General features: G+C 45.7%; 1 protein-coding gene across 1 annotated transcript; it reads right to left on the bottom strand.

The window, feature by feature from the left end:
* Nucleotides 1–1,480: 1,480 nt before the first annotated feature.
* Nucleotides 1,481–17,294, bottom strand: LOC133142133 (GRAM domain-containing protein 2B-like). The gene is made up of 15 exons (XM_061263142.1): nucleotides 17,154–17,294; nucleotides 16,454–16,621; nucleotides 15,157–15,258; nucleotides 13,130–13,202; nucleotides 10,176–10,245; nucleotides 9,603–9,706; nucleotides 9,379–9,474; nucleotides 8,937–9,008; nucleotides 7,284–7,364; nucleotides 6,827–6,968; nucleotides 5,781–5,906; nucleotides 4,988–5,078; nucleotides 3,172–3,273; nucleotides 2,707–2,785; nucleotides 1,481–2,223 (listed from the first exon to the last, which is right to left on the bottom strand). Exons 2-15 carry the CDS (start codon nucleotides 16,561–16,563, stop codon nucleotides 2,185–2,187), a joined length of 1,287 nt encoding a protein of 428 aa, XP_061119126.1. The 5' UTR covers nucleotides 16,564–16,621; nucleotides 17,154–17,294; the 3' UTR covers nucleotides 1,481–2,184.
* Nucleotides 17,295–19,825: the final 2,531 nt, after the last annotated feature.

The following is a 19,825-nucleotide window of genomic DNA, read 5'->3' as shown; positions in this document are numbered from 1 at the left end:
GGGAATTCCAAAAAACACACGGAAGTACAAACTAAACCACCGCAGCCAAGGATGTGCACACAGTCCGTTTGCACACGGTCCACTTTTTACAAAGCAGTATTACTGAGCTGGGAAACTGACGGGAGTAAAAAAAAAAAACGCAGAACTGTTCCCAAACCTGGAATATGGACCGAAGTAAAAAATAGCCGTTTTTAGGTTTACTCTGTGCAGTCATCGGGCTCAGCAATTGCTTTGTGAAATACCACCCAGGAGCTGTTCCGCTAGGACAGAGGTGGCCATCGTGGACCATATCCTTTTCTGGTGTTCATGCCAACGTCTGGCCTTAATTACTTAACGAGCCCTAACATTCCCCCATCTGACACTGTCCTGCAATTTCTTGATAAGCGCATGAATGACAGCCGAAGAGTGATCTTGTGTCCCTGTATGAAACGACTCTCTGTGACCTACTCTAGCTGCGGGTGAACCAGTGCATTTTCCGCTCATTTAGTCAGAGAAACAAGAACCTGCAAGCACGATGCCCCCCCACGTTTTCCAGGAAGGGCGTGGGCTCATTAGGCAAACCAGAGCGCTGGGGAATTCCAAAAACCAAATGGAAGTAACGTGATCTCACCGTGTTAGCGGCCGCTTCCGCCAGAAGTTAACTTCCGTTGAATGGTAGTTTTTCTCCTGAGGAATGCGGTTTATGATTATAGTTTCTTAATGACTATCCCCAGACAGTAATATTTTGATTGATGTGAATTGGACCAATAATTATAGAGAACGACAATCAACTGCACAACGTCCCTGTGTTCGGAAGACGATCACCGCCGTATAAGCCTAAATTGGTAGTCTATCGCGAGCAACAGCTTCCTCACCACAATGCCACAGTGGATCACCATTATAATGTCACTGTATGCTGAAATCGCGTATGTGGCTCATGCCAAGTTTTTATGAAAACGGAAGGAATTTTACTTCATAATTCTTTATAATATACTTTACCAGTCATTCATCATGAAATTTGCACTGTTCAGAACATGGTGAAGTAACTTTGTGTTCGGCACACGGCGAGTTTACGTTACAAACTGAACTAATAGAGTCAAGGTTACGTACACCGTGAACAACCAGGATGCCAGAAGGCAGAGCTGTCCTATTTATATGATTTATTGCAGTGACAGTTTAAAATTGTGGGAAAAAATGAGTATTTCGACAGCCTGCGAACATCAGGCAAGATCTGATGTAGGCAGAACTGCAGATACATGCACTTAAACCACCCCCAGGCTTCATAACATGGCCCCCACGTCGTGTCCAACCCCTTCTACATCTCAAACGATATAGTACGTTACATCCCGCTTCGCTTTTTCTCGCCACCGTACGAAACAAAATTCAAAGAAATGTCTTGAGTTGAATAAATAAAAGTGAGGTTGATTCCAAATGTTTCACAGAAATCGTTCAGCAGCGGATTCATCCCCCTGTTCAGACAAAATGCAACGACTGAAATTGATTATGGAAAATAAAACACTTTATTCTACATTTAGCTTTATAACAGTGCAAAGACAGCAGACGTGTGTTCAAGATGGAGAATTACGCAGCAAACAGGTACTGCTGAACACTTTTAAACAAACAAACATCCCCAACCAACACCTTTTAAATATAAATGGATGCGTCTAACAATGCTAGCTAGCTGATTAACTGCTTACCTGGGATTATTATTATTTTTTTTAAGAGCATTGTAACGGCCAAATGATTGTCAAATTTTGTTCTCTGCGTCATCACTGTCGGCAGCCATTTTTGTTCACCGCGCGCCAAATTTTCTAACTGCTAGCCAACGTTAGCCACAAACAGGAAAAGGTTTAACTTACTTATTAGACTTACTGTGGCTAACGTTAGCTAACATTCACCGTCTTGAACGCACTTTGGGAGTAACAGTACATAAACGTGCTCACAAAATGAAATGCGGACCTTTACATCAGACAATCGTCCCATTGGCTGCCAAATTTACATCCGACAAATTGGCATCAGACATCGTTCCATTTGTTGTCCAATTTACATGAGGTTTCATCACACTGGGCCAGTTCATGCAAGATTTCATCCTATTTGCTACCCGATTCACACCAGGCTTGGATTCAAAATGGCATCGTGTGGCGTCCCCCTCCCTCGTTCGCGACTAAGGTGTGGGCGTGACCCCCCCCGGACTGTTCCGGAAACTCAGGTCTCCTCCAACAGCTTCCGCAGGTTCCTCTGCACCTGCACGGGTCAAAGGTCAAAGGTCAAAGTCGCCAAGAGAAAACCTGAACTAAACCTAAACATACACTCACCAAGCACTTTATTCGGTATGTATTAGATTTATTAGACTTCTACTGCTGTAGCCTATCCAAAGAGTTATAATGCGTTGTGTGTTTAGAGATGCTCTTCTGCATACCACTGTTGCAATGTGTGGTTATTTATGTTACTGTCACCTTCCTGTCAGCTTTGACCAGTCTGGTCATGACGTCTCATTAACAAGGTGTCTGCAGAACTGCTGCTCACTGGATGATGGTGAGTCAGGCAAATGTAGAAGGAGTGAAGGATTGTAACACACCCGAAACAGAATAATTTTGAGCAACATTGGAAAAGGCAAACCGAGCCACTCTTGGACTTCCTAAGACTTATACGATACTGGCCAATACGTGCGAATGACTAAGAAATTAAACCCCAGAGTCAGGCATCCAATCAGGACGGGCGACATACCTTATCTAGCTTCAGCAGGTTCGTGGAGAGTTCTCCTTGAATCTCCGCGTCCAGCTGGTCTCTGTCGTGCGAAACTTTTCTACAACACAGTTTGTTCTTGTTATTAAGTACAACAAAAAACAAATCAAGCCAAACTGTCACACAACCTGCAATACCCTTGGACACTGAGGAAAGTTATAAACTTACACTGAAAAGCACAACAAAGACAAGAGCAAAATGTACCACAAACCCACAGAACTACTGTCAGTCACTAATTTAGGTGCATAGTGTGTGGAAATATAGAGTGGGGGGATGGGACGTCCCCTGTTCTGAGCTGTGGCCATGGTTTTTGAGAGTCTCTTACTGGTTTTTGAGGGGGGGGGGGGGGGGGGTTGACACCGGTTCTGAACTGAATGGTTCAGTTTTTGGGGGGGTCCCCCTGTTGTGTGGGCGTGGATGTGAAGCTGGTTTTGGGGGTACTCTTACTGTTTTTGGGGGTACTCCAGGGAGCCCAGCATTGCAAGCCGCTCCTCCAGGGACATGATCTTGAAGGCCATGTAACAGGAGGACAGGACCAGGATACACACTCTGCACAAACACACACACTGTTACACACTCTGCACAAACACACACACACACACCGTTACACACACTGCACAAACACACACACACACACTGTTACACACACTGCACAGACACACACACAGTTACACACTCTGCACAAACACACACACACATACACTGTTACACACTCTGCACAAACACACACATACACACACACACTGTTACACACTCTGCACAAACACACACTGTTACACACACTGCACAAACACACACACACTGTTACACACACTGCACAAACACACACACACACAGTTATACACACACATACACACACACACACCGTTACACACTCTGCACAAACATACACACACTGTTATACACACACTCACACACTGTTACACACTGCACACACACACACACACACACACACACACACACACACACACACACACACACACACACATGCACTCTGCACAAACATACACTGTTACACACTGCACAAACACACACTGTTACACACTCTGCACAAACACACACACACACACACACACACACACAGTTACACACTCTGCACAAACACACACACACTGTTACACACATACACACACACACACACCATTACACACTGCACACACACACACACACACACACACTGTTATACACACTGCACAAACACACACACACAGTTATACACACACATACACACACACACAGTTATACACACACACACACACACACACACACACCGTTACACACTCTGCACAAACATACACACACTGTTGTACACTCACTCACTCACTCACTCACTCACTCACTCACTCACTCACTCACTCACTCACTCACTCACTCACTCACTCACTCACTCTGCACAAACATACACACTGTTACACTCTGCACAAACACACACACACACACACACACACTGCACATCCACACACTGTTATATACACACACACCGTTACACACTCTGCACAAACATACACACCGTTACACACACACACACACACACACACCGGTATACACACACACACCATTACAAACACACACACACACACCGTTATACACACACACACACACACACCATTACAAACACACATACACACCGTTACAAACACACACATCATTACACACACTACACACACACACCGTTACACACTCTGCAAAAACATACACCGTTACACACACACACACCCCGTTACAAACAAACAAACAAACACACACACACACACACACACACACAGTTAGTTACACACTGCACAAAAACACACACTGTTACACACACACACACACACACCCACCATTAGTTACATACTCTGCACGAACATACACACACCATTATACACACACACCATTACACACTGCACAAACACACACACACCGTTACCCACAACTACTTATACAACACACACACACCGTTATAGCACACTAAGCACACATACACACACCGCTACAAACATACCAATAGTTACAAACAGAACCAAACTCACTAACTACACAATAAATACCATTACATACAAATACACGACACACAGAAACTAACTACACAACACAAACACTGTTACACACACACCATTACAGCCACATGCATGCACACACTCTCACAGACACTCTCACACCCAATCTTACACGCACACACACTCACACGCACGCACGCACGCGCACACACACACTCACGCATGTGCACTCACGCACGCACACACACTCGCACGCACACACACTCGCACGCACACACACTCACAGGAGCAGGTAGAGGAGGAGCAGAGTGTTCAGGGCTGCAGGCTGGTGCAGAGGTGTCTTCCTGCGTGGCTCCGTCCCCGGTTTCACATGTCCTGCAGGGAGGACAGCACCCAAAGATCAAGACCCACAGACCACACCCCGTTTCTGAGCCGTCCAATCAAACACCCCACAGACCACACCCCCATTCCTGAGCCGTCCAATTAAACACCCCACAGACCACACCCCATTCCTGAGCCGTCCAATCAAACACCCCACAGACCACACCCCCATTCCTGAGCCGTCCAATCAAACACCCCACACTGGCACCCCACTTTTATTATTTTTCTTATAAAGCCTCAGAATGGGGACGAAATGTGATCAAAGTGACGTTGACCATGGAATGATTGTTGGTGCCAGACTGGGTGGTTTGAGTATCTCAAACCACCTGAAACTGCTGATCTCCTGGGATTTTCATGCACAACAGTCTCTAGTTTGCAGAGAATGATGCAAAAAACAAAAGACATCCAGTGAGCAGCAGTTCTGCAGGCAAAAATGGGTTGTTAATCAGAGAGGTCAGAGGAGAAGGGGCAGACTGGCCTAAATTGATGAATATTCTCGCTGGGGGCAGCCTGTTGCCTAGTGGTGTAGGTGCTTTACTGGGCCTGGAAGGTTGATGGTTCAAGCCCCAGTGTGTAGCAGCTGACGGGCCCTTGAGCAAGGCCCTTAACCCCCACATTGCTCCTGGGGTTTGTCCCCTGCTTAGTCTAATCAACTGTATCACTTGGGATAAATGACTGCAGTGTTGGGCTCCGCACCGTTCCGATGGGGTCCGTGTTTCGGGTCTGCCGCCTTCTGGAGGTGCACATCCGCGTGTACCGCCACCTCCTTCTTCTTCTGCGCTTTGAAGTAGGTCTGAGGGAGGGCAGGGAACTCTGGGAACTCTGCCACACACACAGGAAGAGCGGTGGCCGTTAGCTCGTTAGCTCGCCCGGCGGGTTTTTTCCGTGTGCGGACACATCTCTGCACACGCTCCGCCACATTCACTCACTCCAGACACGCTATGATCACGCTCTGAAACAGAGCTGCTCCATATTACACACTCCTGAAACACTTTCACAAGGACAGCTACACACTACACACGTCAAGAGTATCATTTGGAAAAGCTAGAAGACTTCATTGCTAACCTAACATACATTCTTTTAAAGGAAACCTAACATAACAATGACGAGAACTGGCCATTTCAGCCCCAAAATGTTTTCCTACCAGTAAACGTGTACCTGAGGTTTAGTTTACCTAAAAACAAGATAGTATCTAGCACGTTGTAATGTAGAAGGGGACTTATCCCAACCACGAATGCATCTGCCCAACACTTCAGAAACAAATTTGTGTATGGACTCATTTTCAGAAGTCTGTTATTCTACTTATAATTTCAGTGCTTTTTCTAGGTCAGGAGGTATATGAATAGGGGATTAATATGGTTATGAGCTACAACTGAAAGTTCCCCCGGCGTGGAAACAAAAACAACTCAACTAGGATAATGTAGTCCAGTGGTATGGAGTTTCCATCCTGCCTGTGTGCTTTGTCACGGTAGAACTCCTTTCAGCTCAGCCATTATTGCGCAAACAAAGCAGTCTGGTGTTACAGAGTCTACAGGTGAGTAAAAGCGCTCTCTCTCTCTCTCTCTCTCTCTCTCTCTCTCTCTCTCTCTCTCTCTCTCTCTCGAGTGAGAGAAATGTGTGTGTGTGTGTGTGTGTATGTGTATGTATGTATGTATGTATGTGTGTGTGTGTGTGTGTGTGTGTGTGTGTGTGTGTGTGTGTGTGTGAGGGTGCGTGCGGGGCGGGGCGGGGGCGAGACAGACCTGCCGGTTTTTGGTAATCGGGGGTTTGGGAGCCGGAGCTGCTACTGTCCATGTGGCCCTTCCTCCTCTTCCTTATCCCCCCGTCCAGCTCCTCCCTCCTCTTCCTCACGACCCCGTCCAGGTCAGAGAAATCCAGCGAGTCCTGCAGAGAGAGGAGAGCACTCTTATTGACTCTCTCTCACTCACTCACTCACTCACTCACTCACTCACTCACTCACTCACTCACTCACTCACTCACTCACTCACTCACTCACTCACTCACTCACTCACTCACTCACTCACTCACTCACTCACTCACTCACTCACTCACTCACTCACTCACTCACTCACTCACTCACTCACTCACTCACTCACTCAGTACTGAGCTGCTGAAGGTACTGAGGGGGCGGGGTTAGGGGTTAGGGGGGTAGGGGGTATTAGGGTTAGGGGGTATTAGGGTTAGGGGGGCAGCGCTGACCAGCTGAAGGGAGGAGGGCTGCTCCGATCGGAAGCTGCTGTCTGTGGAGGACTGCTTGGAGCCGTGCCCCGGCTTCTCCACCTGGAACACCCACAGTCAGGTTTACTCACGCTCAGCTTCGGGCGTGAGAAATATACAAATAAAAATACAAATATAAATTATCCAAAATGTTGAGCACCACTGAGATAAGGCTCTCTTAATTGCATGCAGCATGGAGAGAATTCACAACACATCAGCACAGTGCTTTCCCTGAAGCAAAGCAGCCAGCTCTCTGATACAGGGTCTCTGTATCTCTATACACCTGGCACATTCTATGTCCCAGCCATGTACATATTCTTCTTGTTCCTGATGAATCAACTCTTAAGCAAAAACCTCTTTATCATACGGCCGAGTGAAACAACTTTATCTGACTGCTGACCACAAACACAAACGTGATTGTTTAAAAGTCAGTTAAAATGCGCTGTCAGGATTAAATTAAAAGGTAAACTCGGTGGTATCTTAAGGAACCGAAATTGCACAGGGCAAAGATGGAAAAGAAACATCACAAATAACAGCTAAAGCCTGATCTTTTAAAAGTGAAAGCTTAAACTGGGGGTCTGCACCCCAGGTCCTGGAGAGCCACAAGACCCGCAACCCTAAATTCAGCACCCGATTCTAACACAAATAACCACGCAATGCGAGTTAACTGGGCAAAGATGGAAAAGAAACATCACAGATACGGGGCGGCCTGTAGCGTAGTGATTAAGGTACATAACTGGGACACACACAAGGTCAGTGGTGCCACACAGCCGTTGGGCCCTTGAGCAAGGTCCTTAACCCTGCATTGCTCCAGGGGAGGATTGTCACCTGCACGTCTGCCAAATGCCATTAATTTGATGCGATGTAATGTCAAACTGTGTAATGCTCGGCTTAATTAAGTAACAAGGAAAACCGGCAGGTCCGGTATCTCTCCCGGGCGGCAGACAGCTGCCCTGAAGCATGATCTTAAAATAAATAACGAACACGAGCGCACAGCTGGAAACCCTCCGGCGGATTTCTCCAGAAAAACCAGCCCATATGGATTCAGCACGAAACGAGCCGAGGACCAATCACAGCCAAGGAACAGGGATTCCCAGGGCACTGCTCACAGCAAACAGCCAATCAGCAGCAACCAGAACAACGTTTAGCCAACAGCGATGGCCTAGTGCAGGAGAGTGACAGACGGTTAAATGAAAGAGACTGCTCACTGCCACTGCAAAAATCGAATAATGAGTCTTTTTTTTAGCTAAATAAAGATTAAAATGTTGCCAATTAGGTGAGACAGTTCATTTTAAGACTTGACAATGGGCGAAGAAAATTCCACTCGTCAAGTAAACGGTAACTTAAAACAAGCACATTTTCAACAAAAAAAGAAGTTTGGGTTCGGGTTTAAGCCAGCTTCGCAGACTAGTCCTTAATACTAAATTCTAATTTTAATGGAGATTTTCCATACAAAGCTGAATTTATTCCAGGACTAATCTTAATCCTTGTCTATGAAACTGGCCCTTCATGTCTCATTATAAGACTAAAACAGTTAAGACTGACTTATTTGCAGTTAGTTTCACAAGTCAGCCGTCCTGGGGGTATCAGAGTAGGCCGGCAGGGCGTGGCAGGTGAGGATCAGAGAATACGTACGTCCAGGTGAGGGCAGGTCGATTTCAGGAACTTGTAGGTGGTGTCGCGGGAGAGGAAGGACACGAACACATGCTGCGGAGACACGTTAAACACGACCGCGATCAGAACCGCCATCAGAACCGCAGGACAGCCAGAGGGTCCGGCCGAACCGGGGCGTCCGGTCTCACCCCGAACGGGCGGGTGTGGGTGCAGCTCTGCGTTTTACCCCAGCACTAAGAGACTTCAATACTACTGTAGAGTACCACAACATCCTCCATCTCATGCCTTTTCAACCAATACACATCACTGCTGTCCTATCTGAGTCCCTATTTAAACTCCACTAACTTGCATTTACTTTCTCAATTTTCCTTCGCATTGGGATTCCTTCATATTGGGCTCGGGACTGAAAGGGCTGATTGGTCTGGTCGGATCAGACTCCCCCCTCCCCCCTCCCCCCTCTTACCCGTTCGTCCGCTGTGGCCACGACAAGCGCGTTCGGCACCAAAATGGCCGTTTTGGTTTTCTTAATCACGGTCACGGACTGCGCAGGGATAGCAATCTGTTTGAGAGATTAACATTCAAAACGAAACAAGCAAGTTACATCAGAACGAAACAGCGGTCTTTCATTGGAAATCGCTGCCAGAAATTCCAATGAAGCGAGACGGAATTTCTTTTGTGTTGTCGTACCTTGATGCCCTTCCCGAACACTTTGGAATGGAAGCAGATCCAGTTGTCAGAGACGTACAGCTTCCCCTGGTAAAGCATGTCCTTCTGCAAGGCGCACGTGTAACCTGAGGACACACCAGGTATTCAGAACACAGTCACTGAAGGCAGCGGCTATCTGTCCCACAATGCACTGCTGTGCCCGAAAAACACATCATCTTGGCACTCGCCATACTTTCCCGATTAGACGTGACGATTAGACGCGATTAGAAGTAAACGCACTCATTTGGTGTCCGTACACAGCATGCGAAACACAATACCATTCTGATGAAAAGTTATGAAAAATGGACAAAGCGGTTTGTACAGCTGCATCCCTTTTTAATAGTTTTCCAGTGTCATCTTCATGCGTGTATCAGTGGCTATTAGTACTCCACATTCTGACACTCTGCATCAGGTCAGCTCAGTTCAGCCAGACGCTGACCCCGCGCAGGCATTCTCAACGCAGAGCGGAAACCGTCAGCCAGACGCTCGGCATTCTGGGAAAGCAGTCACCTGCGACAGTGGTTACTGTTAAAAACATGAAACCCGTTCACTCACTTTGCCTCAGCAGCTCCTCTTTGCTGACCTCCTTGAACAGTTTGTGGTAGTGGTCGCTTGCCTTGGACAGCTGTGAGATGAGACACCGGTAAGGATTGGGGGGAAAAGGGGCACTTCAACTCATTACATTATTGGCATTTGGCAGACGCTCTTATCCAGAGTGACGTACAGTTGATTAGACTAAGCAGGAGACAATCCTCCCCTGGAGCAATGCAGGGTTAAGGCCCTTGCTCAAGGGCCCAACGGCTGTGTGGATCTTATTATGGCTACACCGGGATCAAACCACCAACCTTGCGGGTCCCAGTCATGTACCTTAACCACTACACTACAGGGTCATGTACCTTAACCACTACACTACAGGGTCATGTACCTTAAGCATTACGCTACAGGGTCATGTACCTTCACCACTACGCTACAGGGTCATGTACCTTAACCACTACCCTACAGTCATGTACCTTAACCACTACACTACAGGGTCATGTACCTTAACCACTACGCTACAGGGTCATGTACCTTAACCACTACGCTACAGGGTCATGTACCTTAACCACTACGCTACAGGGTCATGTACCTTAACCACTACACTACAGGGTCATGTACCTTAACCACTACGCTACAGTCATGTACCTTAACCACTACACTACAGGGTCATGTACCTTAACCACTACAGGGTCATGTACCTTAACCACTACACTACAGGGTCATGTACCTTAACCACTACACTACAGGGTCATGTACCTTAACCACTACACTACAGGGTCATGTACCTTAACCACTACGCTACAGGGTCATGTACCTTAACCACTACGCTACAGGGTCATGTACCTTAACCACTACACTACAGGGTCATGTACCTTAACCACTACACTACAGGGTCATGTACCTTAACCACTACGCTACAGGGTCATGTACCTTAACCACTACGCTACAGGGTCATGTACCTTAACCACTACACTACAGGGTCATGTACCTTAACCACTACGCTACAGGGTCATTTACCTTAACCACTACGCTACAGGGTCATGTACCTTAACCACTATGCTACAGGGTCACGTACCTTAACCACTACACTACAGGGTCATGTACCTTAACCACTACACTACAGGGTCATGTACCTTAACCACTACGCTACAGTCATGTACCTTAACCACTACACTACAGGGTCATGTACCTTAACCACTACACTACAGGGTCATGTACCTTAACCACTACGCTACAGGGTCATGTACCTTAACCACTACACTACAGGGTCATGTACCTTAACCACTACACTACAGGGTCATGTACCTTAACCACTACACTACAGGGTCATGTACCTTAACCACTACGCTACAGGGTCATGTACCTTAACCACTACGCTACAGGGTCATGTACCTTAACCACTACACTACAGTCATGTACCTTAACCACTACACTACAGTCATGTACCTTAACCACTACACTACAGTCATGTACCTTAACCACTACGCTACAGGGTCATGTACCTTAACCACTACACTACAGTCATGTACCTTAACCACTACACTACAGTCATGTACCTTAACCACTACACTACAGGGTCATGTACCTTAACCACTACGCTACAGGGTCATGTGCCTTAACCACTACGCTACAGGGTCATGTACCTTAACCACTACGCTACAGGGGCATGTACCTTAACCACTACGCTACAGGGTCATGTACCTTAACCACTACACTACAGGGTCATGTACCTTAACCACTACGCTACAGGGTCATGTACCTTAACCACTACGCTACAGGGTCATGTACCTTAACCACTACGCTACAGTCATGTAGCTTAACCACTACACTACATGGTCATGTACCTTAACCACTACACTACAGGGTCATGTACCTTAACCACTACACTACAGGGTCATGTACCTTAACCACTACACTACAGGGTCATGTACCTTAACCGCTACACTACAGGGTCATGTACCTTAACCACTACACTACAGTCATGTACCTTAACCACTACACTACAGGGTCATGTACCTTAACCACTACACTACAGGGTCATGTACCTTAACCACTACGCTACAGGGTCATGTACCTTAACCACTACGCTACAGGGTCATGTACCTTAACCACTACGCTACAGGGTCATGTACCTTAACCACTACGCTACAGGGTCATGTACCTTAACCACTACACTACAGGGTCATGTACCTTAACCACTATGCTACAGTCATGTACCTTAACCACTACACTACAGGGTCATGTACCTTAACCACTACACTACAGGGTCATGTACCTTAACCACTACACTACAGTCATGTACCTTAACCACTACACTACAGGGTCATGTACCTTAACCACTACACTACAGGGTCATGTACCTTAACCACTACACTACAGGGTCATGTACCTTAACCACTACACTACAGGCCGCAACTCATTCATTAGAGGGGTAGTGGGTTTGCCCAAGTTCCTCAGTCTCTGGTAAACTGATTACATTTCTTCTACACAAGGTCCTTTCTTTAGCTGTCCAAAACTATGCCTGCATAACTTATGCACTAGCCACTCAGGCAGTTACGTGAGTTTAAGAACACCAATTGAGGAATTTTTAAACACTGTTAAAATAGTCTTAAAATTGTTGTTCCCATAGGTTTATTCCGGGGTACTCTGGTTTCCTCCCACACCCAAACACAGGCATGCCGGGTTAGGTGCGCTCCTGTTTTGCCCCACAGGGTACAATAAAATGCATCTCATCTGACATCTTAAATTAAGTGCAACCCACACACCCATACCAATTTCTCTACATAGGTCTTTCAGGTGATTTCCAAAAGGCAACATTTAGGAAGAGTCACCAATCACCACAAGGTCTAAAATGGGTGCTAATCTGAAATTCTGTGTAGCCACTAGCCTGGCTGGGTTCGTCATCAACCCCCCCCCAAAGTGATTTAAGTAAAAATGCAGATGGAGGGAGTAGTTCCCCCTGCAGCACAAACCTTCTTCCTCTCAGCCCGGCCTTCATTATCGCTCCCAGCCTGCAGCACGGAGGCCTGGTCCACTTCTTTTGACCTAGAAAAGAAGAGTAAACACACGGCAACGTTTCCATAACTGGAACAATATTCAAAGTATCGAGAGTTCTTTTCAGAACAGGTTTTTAGGAACAAGTTCAGAAGCAAACGCCCTCGCGGGCGCGTCAACACCTGGACACGGCCCCCAAATTTAACCCTTTCAGTCTCAAGCGTAACTACCTTAATATCCCACATGGCACTCTCAACCTTACGCCTTTTCAACCAATCAAAATGGCTGCTATACTATTGTCTTGAGCCCCTATTAAAACCACTACTAAATTCTCAATTTTCTCAACCAAAGCCAAAAGCCCTTGGGATTTGGGTGGAGCCATTTCATATTGGGCTTGTGACTCAAAGGGTTAACACGCAAAACAAACTAAGGTAATTTCACCTGAACTTCAAAGTGACATTTACAAAAAAAAATTATGAATTCCTTTTCAAATACATAAACTTAATATCCACTTGAATAGCAATCATTCCACAAAAACACGCTTGCACTTGTCCTCATGAAATGAAATGAAATTGAATTTTGCACAACCCTGGGGAAGCTTTGACTGACGCACGGCAAACAGAAGTTCACAGAAATGAAACACAGAAAAAAAACACGCTTTAAAAGACAGGGACAAAGGCAAGTTAGCACGATGGAAAAATATCAGCGCCACCATTATCACAACAAAATATACAGTTGACGGAGAGACACTCTGTGGTCCCAATTGCCACGGCCAATGGCGTTTTAACGTCAGTGCGTTCACAGAGAAGGGGGAGGGATAAACAGTGTTGTGGTTTGAGGGCGTTTCTTGCTGCATTTCCTCTCTTGACCGTGAGGAGTCCGAAATGACCCGCTGTACCTTTAAAAGCCCTAAATTTGATCGCTGTGGAGGATCAGGCCAGGTGCACCTCACCTGACCACACCTGAACACGGCCAAGCCCATGAGCCCAAACAGCCTGCGTGCAGCGTAAACACGGCCCCCGCTCCCACATCAGTCACGGCCGTGAAAACAGGCCTTGAAATAGCCACGTCTTATTTTAGACCCCAACAGGTGCAGCCGTTCGGAGGCAGGGGATCAACATTACTCACAGCGTAGATAAAATCCAGCGACCGCGTTCAACAAACAATGCCAGCGATACGCTTGGGAGAAATAGCACGTGTGAGATCGTGAGCACACTTGCTATTTTAACCAATTTTAACTATTAAAATTGTATTTCGTGTGTGTGTGTGTGCGCAGTTTTTTCTCGCGACTGTTTCAGGGTTTTTCTCCCCCACAAGGGAGTTGTTTACCTTGTGTGCTATCTGGGTGCTCAGGGCTGGTATCCTGTTCTCCCTTCTGCTACTCTGTAAAGTCCTCTGTGATAGTGCTATACGAATAAAACTAAAGTGAATTATTGTATGCACCACAGCCACAATAGCTACACACTGGAGCCTATGTGCTATAAGTTAATTTCCCAAGGGCCAAGACCAGCAGTCAAAAGAGTCCTTGTTAAGCCATGTCATGAGACCAGGTGTTGAGGCCAGCATCCCATGGCATAGTTAAGAGAAACCGTTCAACACAAAACATTGCAGCCTTGTTTGAACAGGCCTACACATACTGAACTGTAGATCGACACGGCACGGCTGCGTTCAGGAATACACAGGGCCGACGGCTCTGGGCTTTTAGAATCTCTGCATGTTTCAAAAACGTCTCGGGTACAGATGCAAAGGTTGTGCTTGGATTTGGAACGGATTCCGTCCAATCCCATGGTCTAAGGTGTCGGGGACTTTTTCCACAGGTGTGATATGGGTGTTTGATAACGATTTTTATTTACACAACATAAAAAAAAAAAAGGGATTTATGTATACTTCCGTTTATCTAAAGACTGTCTGAAACCAGTCAGTGTGACAAATATGCAGTAATAGAGGAAATCAGGAAGGGGACAAATACTTTCTCACGGCACTATGCTCTCCTGCAGTGTCTCACCTCCTGAGTGGCGGTTTTTTCCTGCCCTCCGCACCATCCGATTCGATGTCCGCCACCAGCAGCGGTTCGGTACCCGGTTTCCCACCATTCTCCGTCTCAGAACTGGATATGTCCGTAAAAAAAAAAAATGTAAAAAAAAAAATGAAACCATGAGCTAGCCGTCTATAACCGAGGTCCTAGGAACACAGTCGTCTGATTTCTTCTACTTTTTTGCATTAGCAACCATTTTATGTCAATGAAGTGCCGAGTAACACTGAAGACCAAACACCCTGTAGCTATCCAGGACTAGGGTTGCAATCCCTGATTAAAAGAAACACTCGTCAGAGAAGTGACAATGGCAATTAACTGGATAAAGCAGCACATGGCTACGGCAAACCTAACGTACTCTAGGTAATAATTTGTTGAACCTAGTTGAAACGCCAGTGTCTTAACACTAGCACAAGTTTACGCCCAGTGGGACGCAGAATGCGGTTAAAGAGAAGTCTGTCCACATCCTGCAGTTAAATTTGTTTTTTTTCTGCCCGAATTACTTTTCAGAGCCCACAATCACGGATGTTAATGTATGTTATGCAAACAACAACTCGGCTATCATACCAAAAACTATGCTCTACGTGTAAGACAAGGTAACATTAGAAAGCTCATTGGACTTGGAGAGTCTGAAGCAAATTTATTTGCAAGTTAACTACATTAGTAAACCAGTAACAACAATATTCTGTTTCTTCTGTTGGTGTAATGTAGTGTAACCATGGCAAACAATATAACTCCCAAGTAGTCACGGACTTTAAAGTGGCTAAGGTAGGCTACATAACATAACTGTTAAACTCACATCACACACCTAAAGCCAAATTAATATATTGTTCAAAACAAGTAGCCTAATTAAATAATCTCAGAGAAATTATGAAATGTATTTAACTTATGCATGCAAAATATGACAAGCCAAACATAGCTACAAACTACTTGATCGGACAAATCGAAGTACGCCAGGTAGGCTCCTATTTCACTAGCACACATATGTAGCGAAAAGGTACTTTTATTATTATTTATAAAATTAGCTGGTAAGGTTCATTAAACACACATCTGATGCGCGATCCGGAAAAACAAAAATCCGCGAAGCAGAAACACAGAGTATCCATTAATATATCATTACAATAAGAAGTCAAAAGTAAAAAAACAAAAACAATTTTAATAATTAATTTCAAGCTAGCCACATAAAAAAGTAACTGGGCGGGCCTGCGTCGTGGTCAGCTAACGCTGGTTTACGAGTACGAATATTAGCCAGTTTATCGTCCAAACTTACTTCGACTGTGTCGTCTTTACGTCTTTCTTGCTGAATTTTATAGACTTGAGTTCTTCTGGCGTAGTTTGTGGAGTCAAAATGCTCGGCGGCGGCTCGGTGATCAGTACCATCTTGCTCCGGACTTCCCGGAGTTTCTGACTCCGTCATTTGCTTCCCCTTTTCCTTTCTCTGTGGGAAAAGCAAACCAAACCGGGGCTGGGATTTAGACCGCCCAGAGGCGAGGATAATTTGGCAAGCAGGCCCGATTCAGGAAACTTGTTCAAGGCAAGAGGGTTGACGTGGGAGGGGACAGACCCCGCTGATAACACGTGTTTTGTGTTTTTATCAGTCAGCTAACTGTGAGGCTAGTTAGCCAGCAGCGAAATCAGGATTTGGCTGTGATTGGTGTTGTGCTATATCGATATTTCAAGATGTTGCCGTTGCCTTGTTTCATCCAGGCAACCCGTTATACAGGTTTCCAAATACATGTTATCACAGGCAGTTAACTTCTCAAATCGTTGCATCTGCAGATTCTGCACAAATTGAAAATGTGGGACCTTACAAGGCTGGCTGAACATTTCTGGATACATTTAAGCAGATATTTTAAAAATCATGTTTTAGTAAAAAACAAAACAAAAAAAACAATGAAAGAGTACTGGATATAACGTTGAAATTAATTATCTTGATACTGTGGACGCTAATTTTCAATGTCAGTCATCACCGTGTAACATCGATTGCACGATAGCTAGCTTGCTCGTTGTTGGCGAGAATTAACGTAGGCCTAGCTGGGGCGATCATTGGGTCGACTCTCCCAGTTTCAACACTCTTCTCTTTCCTGCTTCGCCACCAGCATCTGAACGAGATGAAGCCACCTAGTGCATAGCTGCCAACTCTCACGCTTTCGGCGTGAGACACACGCATTTGCATGTGCGTGTGAAAACAGGCAAATGCGTGTGTCTCACGCCGAAAGCGTGAGAGTTGGCAGCTATGCTTGTGCTTACTTTACCAAACAGAGCAACTGGAGTGGACCAAACTAGCTACACATAGGCACTGATTCAACACATCAAGGAAAGATACGTGGGATGTAGCCTCTTGTGAATTTAGTTCCCAGGCTACAGAGTCAATAAGATTTCTCAACATCGTTAGCATGCACTGTGAGACAAACACTCCTCCTGACCGCAGGTGTGAAAATTAATTGGCTGTGTCGCGGGGCTCCTGTGTTTCACTTTCCCCGCAGATACAAGCTCACCTGGAGGAAAGAGAGGTGAAGGAAGTTTAATGGACAACAGCGCCACCTTGTGGCCCATCAACAAACAGCACCTAGGTTCCAGATTGTCAAGAAGCTCATTTTTGTATTAAATGGTAAATGGCAGGCATTTATATAGCACCTTTATCCAAAGCGCTGCACAATTGATGCTTCTCCATTCACCATTTCATACACACACTCACACCGACGGCAATTGGCTGCCATGCAAGGCGCCAACCAGCTCGTCAGGAGCATTTGGGGGTTAGGTGTCTTGCTCAGGGACACTTCGACACAGCCCAGGTGGGGATCGAACCGGCAACCCTCCGACTGCCAGATGACTGCTCTTACTGCCTGAGCCATGTCGCCCCATGTGAAGTGCTTCATGGACCTGGCTTGAAACTAACCAACCAACTAACTAACGAACTTGCTAAATAACACAGTAACGAACTCACCCACTCACCTTTAGGAAACTTTGCAAGAGATTTGCATCAATGACATTGTGTTTTTTATTTTATTGATGAAAGTATTATATTTTCAACCAGAGGTTTAATTATGATTATGCTCTAGTGTCAAGGTAGTGCCCAACCCTGTTCCTGGAGATCAACTCTCCTGTAGGTTTTCACTCCAACCCTAACAAAGCACACCTCATTCAACAGCTAGAGCAGGGCTGCCAAACCCTGTTCCTGGAGATCTACCGTCCTGTAGGCTTTCACTCCAACCTTAACAAAGCACACCTCATTCAACAGCTAGAGCAGGGCTGCCCAACCCTGTTCCTGGAGATCTACCGTCCTGTAGGCTTTCACTCCAACCTTAACAAAGCACACCTCATTCAACAGCTAGAGCAGGGCTGCCCAACCCTGTTCCTGGAGATTTACCACCCTGTAGGTTTTCACTCCAACCCTAACAAAGCACACCTCATTCAACAGCTAGAGCAGGGCTGCCCAACCCTGTTCCTGGAGATTTACCACCCTGTAGGCTTTCACTCCAACCCTAACAAAGCACACCTCATTCAACTGGGCGAGATCTTGTGGAGCTACTAATTAGTAAAATCTGTGTCAAATTAGGGTTGAAATGAAAGCATACAGGACAGCATATTGCCAAAAACAGGGTTGGGCAGCCTATGTGTAATATCTTCATTAACCAACAGATGGAGACAAAGACTGTAATGGTTACTTTGGGTCACTGAGTTTAGTCAGATCTGCCTAAGACACATGGGATTTGGTTATTTCTTTGGAATTGTTATATATAACTGCAGTTATAATGCTTAATTACTAGTTTGTTCCATGTTTATTAAATACAAGTAATACAAGCGAGCTACAGTGGTATAAACCGAGGCAAGTTATCATTCAAATTAATCAAACATCATTGATCACATCTGTCTATGTCTCATTAGTAAAATGTGCATTAATGTAGCAAACTGGATTCCAAACTCAGTCAGTGCTCCTGTTTTGAGAAAAAGATCTGAACTGACCATTGACTTCTAGAGTTACATGAATCCGGTTACAACTTGTGCGCTGTTCACATTTTTAAAAATGTTCAGCATGTGATACTTTCAAGAGACATATAAAACAAACCATCAAATGCATTATCCATGACAAACACCAGTTCTACAGTAACTACAGTACCAGTTCTTCTTATGTTGTCATATATTGGGCCAGTTTCACAGACACAGATTATGCCTAGTCCTAGACTAAATTCAATTTTGAATGGAGACTCTCCAGACAAAACTCAAGATGAATCTGCTTCTGTGAAACCAGCCTGTAAAGTTGTAGAACTTCTTCCCCACCACAAGGTGGCGCTGTTGCGTATCTTAGCAAGCACAATTACTCTTTCTTAAGACAAAGAAGAAAAAAAAAAAAAAGAAAAAAAAAAAGAAAGACCACAAAGGAGGGAAAAAAGAAGTCTGTCAGAGTTCATTAAGTACCGGGGGAACAATGCTGAAACAGGCAGCGCGAGCCGTGCTAGGCTGGGCCGCCATTAATCACGCCAGACAGGAGACCGGGTCTGCGGGGGTCTGTGGGGGGTGCAGGGGGGTCCGGGGGGGTCCGGGGGGGGGGTCTGGGAGCACTGCCAGGAGCTCTGTTTGTGATCACTCAGCGGTAGCAGTGGGAACGCTTAGCCTACAGAAATAATAATTAAGTTAGTTA

This window comes from Conger conger, chromosome 12, assembly GCF_963514075.1.
Source record: "Conger conger chromosome 12, fConCon1.1, whole genome shotgun sequence".
Lineage (NCBI taxonomy): Eukaryota > Metazoa > Chordata > Actinopteri > Anguilliformes > Congridae > Conger > Conger conger.
This window is presented reverse-complemented; position numbering and strand designations above follow the sequence as displayed.

Excerpts from the sequence above, each read along its gene's own strand:
- LOC133142133 (XM_061263142.1), bottom strand. The coding sequence starts at position 16,563 with ATGGTACTGATCACCGAGCCGCCGCCGAGCATTTTGACTCCACAAACT. Across the intron at positions 5,079-5,780 it reads ACACGGACCCCATCGGAACG|GACATGTGAAACCGGGGACG; the intron begins GTGCGGAGCCCA and ends TCCTCCCTGCAG. Across the intron at positions 3,274-4,987 it reads CTCCTCCTCTACCTGCTCCT|AGTGTGTATCCTGGTCCTGT; the intron begins GTGAGTGTGTGT and ends GTGTTTGTGCAG.